The sequence below is a fragment of the Chenopodium album genome, chromosome 22, assembly GCF_948465745.1.
Source record: "Chenopodium album chromosome 22, dcCheAlbu1.1, whole genome shotgun sequence".
NCBI lineage: Eukaryota > Viridiplantae > Streptophyta > Magnoliopsida > Caryophyllales > Amaranthaceae > Chenopodium > Chenopodium album.
In genome coordinates, this window is record NC_137855.1 from 19,164,505 (window position 1) to 19,176,690 (window position 12,186).

Below are 12,186 nucleotides of genomic sequence, written 5' to 3' on the forward strand. Positions count from 1 at the left end.
TAATTACTTGTGCCATGGGAAATTTGAAGGCTAGCCACGGGTATACCCATGGCACAAGAAGGTAAATGTTGTAGTGAGGGGTTTGTTGAGTTTATAAATATTGTTTGATTGGGTGGGGAAGGTAGCCCAACGACCTACCGTTTCGTCTCCCATCAGGGGGTACCGACTGGTTTCTGCTCATCCCCCGTCTTGGTGTGGACAGTTGCCTCTGCCTTGTTGAGGACATTAGGTCTGTATCAAGCAGCAGATACAGCCGGCTTCCTTGATGCCGAGAGCTTCTCCATTGCTTTGTCTGCAAAAAGAACAAGTGTTAGAATCTTCACACAAGTATTGAAAAGCAAAATGATATTGCATATTAAACAGACGGCCGACTACCTCTCGGCATCTCAAAGCTTAGCCCACAGGCGGCTAAGAACACTCCCTCTTCGAACCATTTGTACAAGAGGAGATAACATTGAGGGACAACTTCCTTGTCCCCCTCTGCATTCGTCCTCACGGACACGGTAAACAACCCCTTGTCAAAAATTTCCTCTCGCGCTCGCCTAGGGAGAGGCGGCAGCGCATTCCTGCCTGCTAGGAGAGGTGGATTCTTATTCCACCTGTTGTACTTTTGGTTCAGGCGGCTGTCGGCAGAATGGACTATGTAGAACTTAGTCCTCCAATCCTTCCACTTGTTCTCCTTGCCAACAGCCATCATGAACCCTTGCAAGTGGTCAAGGTGTACTAGCCCTCACCTCCTCTAGCAGGCGCCCTGCTCAGATAATGCATGTGGGCGAACGCTTCAAAGCTCGCCTCCACCTGCAGCATCTCACAGGCGGCAACGTACCCCAGAATATTGATCCAAGAGTTGGGCACAAGTTGCCAGATACCCAGTTGGTATCCGTCGAAGATCCTCTCGACGGCCGGATGGAGAGGGAAGCGAAGGCATGCCTAGAAGGCTGCTTCATAGCAGCCGAATGCTTTGCCCTGATAGCTGGCCAGGCTCGGCCAAGTGATGGTGTCCTCCTTGTTAGGAACAGACAAAGAATAGCCATGGCCCAATACGACCTTGCGCCTAAAATTGGCAAGGCCGGATGCCATGGAGTGCCGCTTGCTGGGAGGAACATGGTGATAGTAGAGGGCTTTTTCCGAATGCCTGGAAGCACTCGGCTCGGCCCAGCTATCCCCCCTTTCCACTGCCAGGGACTCACTGGCAGAATCTATTTTGGTCCTTGCCTCCTCCAAAGTTAGGGAGGCATTGTCTGAAGAAGATGACGAGGCCGACTCGTCATCAGAGCTGGGGGACCGCCGACTGGGGCCAGCAGGGTCCTCCCCCAGACTCTCTTCCGGCACCTGTCCAAAAGGACCGGGTCTGTATTGTTCATCCGCCTCCCCCAGGATTCCATCACTGGGAGTTCCACTAGAAGTGGACGAATGATAATAGGTGGGGGTTGGAGGAAGATAAGAAGGGTTGTTTGGGTGCTCAGACACCTCGCTTGCAGGCGCCCTAATTAAGCCGTCGGAATAGACAATCCACCCATCCGAATGGTAGAGAGATCAATCGGAGTTATATATTCTTGCTGTTCTTTTAGTTCTGGCCATATTTTCCGGCATAGACACAGAAACGGTCGGATTCAGAGAAGTTCGCAAAGCAGGATCTTTGGCCAAGCATTCGGCACTGCTAGTTCTAGATTCAGCCGTCCCCGGTGACCGGCTGATCACTATCCTATGTCGTGCCACGCGCGATTGGGAAACCATTTTTTCGAAAACAAAGAAAAAATGAAAAGTAAAGCAAAGAAAACAGGCGTTACCTTAAGAAGAAGGTTGAAAGACGCTTGGTTGGCTGAGAAACAGTCGGACAGTTGGCCGAGTGTCGGATGCTTGTAAAATCAAAACACTTAAGGAATTTGAGATTCTTTGAGCAAAAAAGTCCAACATTCTCCAAAGATTCGCAAAGGTGTGAATCTAAGGGGGGGTCAAACCTTACTATTTATAAGGGGTAAAAACCCTAATTTTTTTCCCTCCAACAGTAACTTTTTGAATCCGACCACTCGGATACTGACACCTGTCACAGGCAACACGTGGCAAGCGCGTGCCACCCGTGAGGGGCAAATGATTTGGGTAAAAAACCCTAGCCAGTTGGCCCAATCAGTAACCGCCACGTGTCACTGGAAGGGGCGCCACCTTGGACCTTCCAGGGGCGACACGTGGCAGGCAGATAGCAGGTCCCTGGACTTGGCGGCTTTCAAGGCCCAAATCCCGAGGCCCTGCAAAAAGCTGCATGCCCTTCCCTAGGGCACAAAACCCTATGGAGGGCACACTTTCCAAGGACCCTATAAATAGGGAACATTCCCCTCTTTTATGGGGTACGATGTTCTTTACGAGCACACTTTTTTAGGAATCTTCATTGATTGAATACCAATCATTGTCTGAACTGTCACTCTCAAGAGAACAGTACACTCGAGCTCGGAATCCGAGCAGATAACCTTTCATTCCTCACGTTTACGTTCCGAATCCTTACTAACTTAAGCTTCGGAGGCGGACCACCGACCATTCGGTGCTCTGTTGTTTTGCAGGTACAGGCTTCCGAGTTGAAAATCCACTCTCCCGAGGGACACAAAAAACCTCGAAACAAACCCCGCCATGTCCGGGGGCCTAGAAGTAGCATTTGCACCACAAGAAGGACTTGGTGAGAGACTAGCAGCGTATTTGGCATTCATTCTTTGACGGCTGCTGACTGACCCCCCGGAAGGGTTTACCATTGTCTTGACTCGCATAAAGTCAAGCGGCCAAGGAATCTCAATCTTACCTTTGGAGTCGACTCTCGCCGTCTCCTCTCCTCCAGCTGCAGCACCACCTGGAGCTTTGAGTCGATGCCTCTGGGGCATCCGGCTTTTTCTTGCCTTCTTTCTCTGAGTTTTCACTCAGAGACTTCATGGCAGCGGGCTCTTCCCTCCAACTACTGGGCACTCTTTGGTAGCAGAGCTAGAGACTGATGAGCCTTTTCTCCCGGCTTTGGCAGCCTGTGCTTTCAATTGCTCATCCCCAAGTCTTTTTAAGACCTTTAAAATGGAGCGGGGGAGGATGCCAGTAGAAGCCTACAAAACAAATTGACTTTTAGTCATCCGGCATCAAAAGGACTTGAAAAAATTCAAGATAAAGTAAAGATGATCTTACCCCTCCTTTCTTGGCCTCAGCGACTGCTTTTTTCGCCAGCACCGACTCCTTGCGGAGCTGTGCGGCAGATTTGGTCAGAGTCTTTGCATGGTCAACCATGCTTCTTGCTTCCTCTACAAAAGACAAAGAAAAAAGGATTAGAACAAGAATAATTGAAATCATTGAAGTATGAAAATGCAGACGGCAAATTGCCGTGTGGGTGAGTGAATCAACCCTTAGGAAACATGGGGCTCAACCCGCAGGCGGACAAGAATCTCTCGTCCGAGAAAAATTCGGATGGGGGATCCAGTTCCTTGGTACAACTATGTGAGACCCATCCCCCAAGGGCTTAGTTGTAGTCTTGAAAAATTCTGGCTCTATTATTTGCTCCCGGGCTTTAGTAGACAGAGCCAGGTGCACGCATTTTTGGCCCACCAAATCCGGCTCCTTGTTGTAGCGTTGGAGAATTTCATTCAATTTTAAAGAAGGGGAGGAGACCAAGTACCACTTGTCCTTCCAACCTCCCCATTTGGACACCTTGTCCAAAGTCATCAAATACTCCGGGAGCGTGGAGATAGTATACCACGCCCCGTATCCGCCTGGGGCACTCTTCAGGTAGTGCATATGGGCGAATGCTGTGAAGCTGGGCTCAATATCCTGGAGCTCGCAGGCGGCAATGTAGCTCAAGATATTGACCCAAGAATTTGGTGTCAACTGCCACACTCCCAAATCGTACCCCTTCAAAATCTTGCGGATGCCTCTGTGAAGGGGGAAGCGGAGGCCGGCTTCTATTACTGCCTCATAGCAAACAAAGTAATTGTTTGCGTTGTCAATATCGTCCCCCTAAGCCATCACAGCATCGGCATGCGGGACAAGGATATCTCATCCCTCTCCAAAGGGATGTTGCTGCTTGAAGGCTTCAAAGCCACTTTCTAGAAGAGAGATATCTCCTGGCCGTATCCGGGTTTTTATAGGATCCGAATTTACAATCGTCTTTGCTGAACGGCGATATGCCTTAGCAAGGTCCTCTTGGTCAGAGCCGGATTCCTCTGACCTCTCAGCGACTTCGCCGTCTGAGTTATGCGTTTGCTCTGGAGAGGAGGCGGTTTCCTCACCGTCTCCCTCCTTCATTTCGTTGCTAGAAGATGAGCAAAGCATTTCTTGGGAGTCACTTTGCTCAGGACCCTCATAGTCCTCTTCCCTCACTACTTCATCAGCGAGCACTTCCCTAGTGCGCCGCCGCCTAGGCTTTGTAGCCGTCTGTTTTACCCTAGCCATTATGTCCTGCACAGACATAGAGAGGGAAGAAGCCGGAGATGAGCAAAGCATTTCTAAAACTCCAGACAAGGCACCCCCGGTTCTAGACTCAACCGTCCTAGGTGACCGGCTAAATGTCCTAGGCAGTGCCGTGTGTGCGGATGGAGAGTCCATTTTATTTTCAAAAAACTAATGTATACAGCCGGAAATGGATGTATACAAGCTAAAAGAAGACAAGAAGACTGAAATAAGGAAACGGATAGTTACCTTACTTTAAGTTTTGGAAATTTAAAAACCGCAACAACCGGTGACCGGGTGACTTCGAAAGAGCACACGGAGTTCTTGAATTTGCTAGAATGCAACCGGAATCAGAGCCTCTCTCTCTAAGAATTCTCTTTCTCTCTCTCAAAAGTCAAAATTTGTGAAAAGTGAAGAGGAGAAGGGGGGGTAAATCTCTATTTATAGGGGGTGAAACGGGGGAAATCCCTGTCACACCTCCGTTAAAGAGCCGTTTTTCACTGTTCACCTTCTAAGGTGGACACGTGTCATAGGCGCCACGTGTCCTGCCACGTGCCACCTGCGAGGGGCAAATGTTTAGGGGATTTTTACCCTAGACACTTGGACCTATGAGGGACTGCCACGTGTCAGAGGCTGGCAAGTCATCTCTAACCAATCTCTAGCTGGCACGTGGCCTTCCCAGATATGTTTCCAGAATTGCGGCCTTCAAAGGCCCAATTCCCAAAAACTGCACTTTTCAGGTTCAGCCCACCTGCCCTAGGTCAGAATGACCTAGTGGAGGGCACTTTTCCCCATGACCCTATAAATAGGGAGATATTCCCCCATTTTTGGGGTATTCACAATCATTTATTACATCCATTTTCTCTCTCATTAAAGAATACCTGAGCTTGGAATCCAAGCAGATCCCCACCTTAAATTCCGCACTTTGTGTCCTTCTTCAAGTTATTAACTTGAGCGTTGGAGGCGGAGCACCACCCAACCAGTGTCTCCGTTGATTTTGCAGGTACAGAGCCAGCAGGACCAGTCTTCGAGTTGTAACTCTCCCAAGGGACAAAAACACCCAAAACAACTAATATGATTAACCTACTACATTAAGGGGTCGTTTGGATAAGGTTAATAATTAAAGGGAAAGGGAATGAATATGTCTCATTTCCTTTGTTGCTGTTTGTTTTTCATTTTTTCATTCCCTTTACCCATTTTTATTTTTGACTTTACCCAAAATCCTTCTATCTTGATTCCCCCCCCCCCCAAGCCTTTTCCATTCCCTTTCCTAAGCCACCACTACACACACCAACCACTACCTTACCCACTTACCCCCACCACACAACCACCTCGCTAGAGCTCGTGTAGTCCTCGTCGGATCTCGCCCAATCCTTGCTGGCAGGTGCCGCACCATCCCATCTCCAAATCAGAACCCGTCGCACCTCCCTCTAAAAAATTCTCCCCGCCCTAAAAAACTTAACTTACCCACGAAAACCCATCCTCGTCCCCTTAAAACCGCCGGCCGTCACATCCCTTACCCTCGAAACCCTAGCCGCTAGGGTTTCGAGGGTAAGGGATGTGACGGCCGGCGGTTTTAAGGGGACGAGGATGGGTTTCTAGGGTTTTTCGTGGGCGGGGGAAGGTTTTCCGGGGGGAATGGAGGGGTGGTGAGAGGTGGGAAGGTGTGGTGACAGGCGGCGATGGTGGAGGAGGTACGACAACGAGCGTGAGGTGGTGGTTGGGCGGTTGAGTGGTTGGAGAAGTCACTACCACCAATGCACAACCCCTCATTCCCATGCCTTTGATTTTTAAAAACAAACAACATAGTATAAGGAAAGGGTTTCATTCCATTCTGTTTGATTCCCTTTGTTCATTCCATTCTGTTTATCCCGTATGAACCAAACAACCCCTAAAAGTTTTTTGTATCGCAAAATTTATTAATACTTTTAATAGAGTGCTCACTTTCTTAAAAAAAAAAAGGGACCACTATTCTTGATTGTTTCTCTTTTGACAATTGAAGAACTTTCCTTCTCAGCTCCCTCTAGTCTGCACTTTGCAGTAATGAAAGTGAAACTTCAATCCATTTTTCATGCGTAGATTACTAGATTGATGCAACTCTTGGCTCGACTGATCGTTTCGAAATCCCAATTTGGAATTCCACAGTTGCTTTCTTGAGCTCCTCAATATGCAAAATACTTCAGATAAAAGTCAAGTTAAACAAGATGAAAGGTGAAATGATCCACTCTATTCTGCAAATTTGGTTTAATTGTTAGCTAAATCATTTTTTTGTGTCGATTTAAAATATGGGTTTAGTGTTATTTCGTTGTTTCTTTTATAATTAGCTCAAATCATCTTTAGGGTTCTTCCCCACATTTTGGTGATACATAGCTGGAATTATTATTTTTTTTAACCTTGATTTTCGGATGAATTTACTCCTGAGTTACTAATTTTTGTTTACTGGTATGAGTGATAGTTTAGTGAGCTATGATAAAAGATTGACTAGTTTATTACCCTTAATTAGATCAAATGGTGAAGAGGATTCAAGGATGATTACAATCGAATATCTTCGGGCGAGGTTGCTTTCAGAAAGATCGATATCGAAAGCAACCAAAGAAAGAGCTGATGAGCTTGCAAAAAGGGTTAGTTGTTTGGGTTTGTAAATGAACTTTTGTTTTGTAGATTGCCTTTTTCATGTTAGTTATGCAATATTCATAGGTTAAGGAGTTAGAAGATCAGCTTAAAGTTGTAACTCTTCGGCGAAAAAGGGCAGAGAAGGCAGCTCTAGATGTATATTCGTATCTAGATAGTCTTGGAGTTACTGACATTTCTGAAATGTATGAGTCCGATTCCAATGAAGATGAATCTCAGTACCATTCAGATATGGATAATGGGGATACAACCAAGGTCAATAAGGCCTTTGGCTCCTTGGAAATTGAGCAAAATGATAGGGAGCCATTGGGTTCGGAGCCGGAGTCTACCCCTTCATCCGGTAGATCATTGTCTTGGAAAGGTCGCAAGGATAGTACTCGACTGCTGGACAAAAAAGGTCTCAAATCTTCCATCCGAAGCCGAACTAGTCTTGCTCAAGTTAACTCTTCTCCAAGGCACCGCCTTGGTAAATCATGCCGCCAGATCAAAAGAAAAGAATCAAGGTACATGTTTGTAGTCATTCCCAAATTTGATGCTGTTTTGATTCTTGATTATATACATATATTATGTTAATTTTTGTGTACGTGGTAGCATCATTTAATCTGTTTACGGCCAAAGGTTTCTTGCTCGTAATTGGCACTGAAGATCTGTTCTAGCTGAGTAATTTAATTCAATTGGCTGCAATTGCTGGAATTGTGTTTGTATGTAGCTAACAATCCCATAGTGAGTAAGTTGCAGCCTTATCAATATCATTCAACTTGTTGAAGTCCTAAAGTGAAGTAAAGTAGTAAACTAGACAAAAGTTATTCTAAACAATTATGAGTTAACCACCAGGAAAGGGCATTCCTCATTTGGTATCACTTTGCTTCAACCTGATTAATTTGGTATCACTGACGAATTCAAGAAGACAATTTAATGTAATAAGCATAACCTAACAGCTTGGAAGCATTCAGCCCCATGCCAACTCAATTACAGTATCAAGCAGCAGTAAATTACCACTCCACACAAATCAGCAAATGATATTCCGAGGGGAAAATAAACTATATTAGATGAGTATGAAGAGTAGTGCATGATGATTGGAAACCCTTGCCAAATCTCTATTGAGATTCTCGTAGCTAGCAAAACTCATGAAATTTATTGATCAAGATCAAAAGTAACTATGGATCAAGGTCATGATTATGACAAGTATTCATTCACCCTTGTATTGAGGCACATTACTCAGTGTTGATGTAAACACACAATAACCTGTCTTTCAGACTAAACACAGAAGTTGGATATAATTTGAAACTGCTGAAAAGTATATCCAATACTCTCTGTTTTTTTGTAAGGGTTTCATTTTTGGCTTGCAAGTTTTCCAACGCATAACTTTAAACCGTTGATATATTTAATGATTTAAGGAAATTATAAAAATTTAATGTTTTGAAATTAGACATTGAAAAGAACCCAATAACATCTTACATTATGATGTTTGATTCCATATATATTAGAAACACAACATGGTCAAACCGATGTGTGAATAGTGTTAAAAGTAGTGGAACAACTAATAAAAAAACTGAGGGAATTTGTAAATTTTAATATTGAGCAGTTTTTTGGTTTATGCTTCAGGTCAACAATTGAGGAGCCCAAACATGATTCTAGTATGTCTAATGCTCAAGATAGCAATGCTATGGACAGCTTGGACCGTGGTCTTGATTGTTTGGATTTCCAGATTGTGGGATCAAGAAAATCTCCTGAGAGATTCGGCCAGAGAGGTTCTGGAAAGGATAAAGTTTCTTGCTCCTTTGAAACTCAAGCACAGGAATATGATGCTGGTAGTTCATCGCATGAACATGAATGTAGTGGTGAGATGGAAAGAGCTCGTCAACATCAAGCACAACTCATAAAATGTTATGAAGCTCAGGAAAAGGATCAAAGAGATTGGGAAGAAAAGTATGGAGAGAATAATGTTAGTATGCTACTTTGTTTATTGTTATTCTTATCCCAAAATTTCATTGCATATGGTTTTTCCCTGTTTTTTGAAGTCCTTGTTTAGATGATGATATTCCATGATATAATGTCTAGTTGTTCAATCCTCTAGATGAATAGGATGTTGTTGGTTACATTGAGCGGAAGAGTGATAGATATTCCTCTTAAGCAATTTTATTTTTCATTAGGAGATAATTGTGTATATTGTTTAATCAGTTTGAAAGAAGAATAAATGATTACATTGATGTTCCAATAATATTAATTCAGCAATTTCCAGAACAATAAGTGTTTTAATTTTCCATAACAGCCCTGCCCCTAACCCCTTGAAAGGGAAACAAGTAGATAATATTGTGTAGAGTGCATCGTTTTCTTTCCCCAGCCAAAAGGAAAATAAAGAGAATTCCTGACTTGTTTGAAACTTTGTTATCTGACAATACCTCTATAGGATGTTTCAATTACTACAATCTGTGCTCTTGTGGTTTGTAACTGAGTATTTTTTAGAGCTACATAGCTCTCTTGATTGTTTTTCTATTGCATCTCTTTGATGAAATCTATGCAGCTTTTGTTTGAATTGCTATTTGTGTTGCTGGAGAAAAACTGACCAACAATTTCAGATTCAGCAAACAAGGTAGGCTAAGGCTATGTTCAATTCAGCTTATTTAAGCAAATATTTGCTTGTCATTAATATCAGATCAGGCTAAACCACACCAGATCTTTTTATTTGTGTTTACTAATATATCGTTAATTTTGTAATAAAAAAATATTAAAATTTCATATTTGTATAAATTAATACATATCAAATGACAACTCATTTGTAAAACCCATGTTTGTAGGGTTCATGATGAGACCAAATTTGAAGAAACATCAAAAGTTTAAAAGGATTATTTAAAAAGGATGTGAGAAAGTAATCCAATATTGTGTTTCTAATCTCCTCTTTAATTCTACTCAAAAAAAAATCTCCTCTTTAATTTTACCAGCTTTTTATGTTAGTGCCATGTATTTGTTGAACTTGTATCTTGTGCTTGTTGCATATGGGATGAAACTACATAGAAGATGTTGGACCTGTTCAGTAAATTTAGCAATTGCCAATTGGTGTAACAATCAGCAGATTTTAACTAAGGGTTAGCTGTTTGATATATGTTGTTAAAGTACTTAAATGCTATGTAGCTGAACTACTGAACTTTAGTAATCTGGGATTAATGCTAGCTTGTACATTGTAATTTTTCTATGTTTCTGTATTTAATTAATACAACATTCAAATTAATTTTGATGGCTAGAATGTAGAATTTCTTTAAATCTTGATAAATCTGAACCTTTTGAATTTTGTAGGATTCGTGTGAACCTGGTAGTCATTCAGATGTCACAGAGGAGAGAGATGAGAACAAAGCAACAGTTCCTGAGCTCGTTGACGTTGGTGCTTGCCAAGACCACAAAGTTGGGACGCAAACCAATTCTCTAGGAAGAAAACTATCGATAACCCATTTCAATAGTTTCAAGCTATCTCCTGATGCTACTAGAGGTAGTACAGAGAAACATAAATTCAGTGAGATGCAGCCTTGTGGATCTCCTGCTCCTGAATTTGCTTTCTCTGCAGCAAACAATAATCAATCTTTGGAACACACAGCTAGACATTCATTACAAGGTCATGATGACCCATCATACCGTGGTAGTGTTTCCTGTGAACTACAGCCACCTTGGAAAAATGACTCTCGTGCACTTGTACCCCATGAAGAACCATCTTATAGGGTGGGAACAGTACTTGAGGCCCTTCATAAAGCCAAGCTACTAATTAAACAACAAATTAATAGTTTTCCAGACACCAAGATATCTGTTGGCAGAACAACTGAAACTTCTGTTCCAGCAAACGGCAATGTGGATTGGTTAAACATTCCTGTTGGATGTCCTGGACTTTTCAGAGTGCCATCTGCTCCAGATTGTCAATCTCTCAGTCAAAGTACGTTACCAAGTTCAATTCACTTATCAGAACAAACCAGTTCTGCTATTGACACAAGACCTCTTGCAGTACAAGGCCACCAATATATTTCCTGTCCGATGGGTTCCCAGCTTAGTAGTCCTAGTGCTGATTCCCTCTTCTCTACTCCAGATATCTCTAATAGGCAACCAAGATTTGACTTTCAGTTTAACACCAACATATCATCTTCCGGTAATTCCAATGAATTGACAAGTTCAGTCTTTCCAGACTTCTTCCCACATATGCCGTCACACCAGATGATGGGCAGCCAGTTCGCGAGGAACAATGATGGAATACCCCCATATGGATATCCTTCGTTTCAAGATCATGATGTCATATCAAATACATATAGAGATAGATAGTAAAATCATACAAATTGCTTGACCTTGCATTTATTGTTGGGTTAATTTACTAATATAATGAATTAAAGTACATTACCAGAATTGATATATAGTGCTGGCTTCTTGCAGTTGCTGCATGTACTGATGTATATTTGTTACATTGTACAAGTGCCATATTGTTAAATTGATTATCTGATATCTGTGTGCCATTATGCTTCTGCTGTGGTTGATGATCAGTTTTATTCGTGTATTTTCGTTTTTGTTTGTTGAAATCTGTCTGATTTTTTTACATGGGAGTATATCAACAAAGAAAATTTCCATTCTATATGTAATGTACATACCTCCAAATTAGCTTTGTGTCATATAAGTCTTTAGATAGCTCTCATCCACTGGAATCTGTATTTATTTCTTGATATATGTTGTACTGTTTATCAATTTTTTTTAATTGCAGATGATCAAATGTCTTTGAAACCCAGTAAATTAGCTGCAGGCCAACAGAACAATCATTTCATCCTTGTCGTTATTCAGTAACTCAGTATTATGTTCCAGGGACAGAAGGGATGAGTCAGCCTGTGTAGTGAATGCTCCGATGCAGTGCTCTAGCCAACCTCTTGAGGGAGTGCTCAGCTGCCACTATTGTAACAGTTTTCAGTATGAACATTTTCAGCTCTTAGTCTTAGCAAATCACTCTAATAGCAACGGCTAAAATTGACTAAATCTAACTGAAATGTTTGATAATTATCATCAATCTGGAAACATGTAACGAACAATTCCCTGTAAATTGTTGTCTAAAACTGAGATTTTCAGAAATTTTCTGTAACAACTACTTGAGGATTAGCATTTAAAAAATTAGATCATACTGTTGGA

General features: G+C 42.5%; 1 protein-coding gene across 1 annotated transcript; it reads left to right on the top strand.

The window, feature by feature from the left end:
• Positions 1 to 6,369: 6,369 nt before the first annotated feature.
• LOC145604835 (uncharacterized) lies at positions 6,370 to 11,545 on the top strand. The gene is made up of 5 exons (XM_081660806.1): positions 6,370 to 6,621; positions 6,914 to 7,031; positions 7,108 to 7,544; positions 8,647 to 8,986; positions 10,336 to 11,545. The coding sequence occupies exons 1-5, from the start codon at positions 6,578 to 6,580 to the stop codon at positions 11,338 to 11,340; spliced, it is 1,944 nt and encodes a 647-aa protein (XP_081516932.1). The 5' UTR covers positions 6,370 to 6,577; the 3' UTR covers positions 11,341 to 11,545.
• The last annotated feature ends 641 nt before the right edge of the window (positions 11,546 to 12,186 follow it).

Bases quoted from the DNA above. Each gene is read 5' to 3' on its own strand.
- LOC145604835 (XM_081660806.1), top strand. From the start codon at position 6,578: ATGCAAAATACTTCAGATAAAAGTCAAGTTAAACAAGATGAAAG. The intron at 6,622-6,913 runs GTGAAATGATCC...ACCCTTAATTAG, and splicing joins CAAGTTAAACAAGATGAAAG to ATCAAATGGTGAAGAGGATT. The intron at 7,545-8,646 runs GTACATGTTTGT...TTTATGCTTCAG, and splicing joins ATCAAAAGAAAAGAATCAAG to GTCAACAATTGAGGAGCCCA.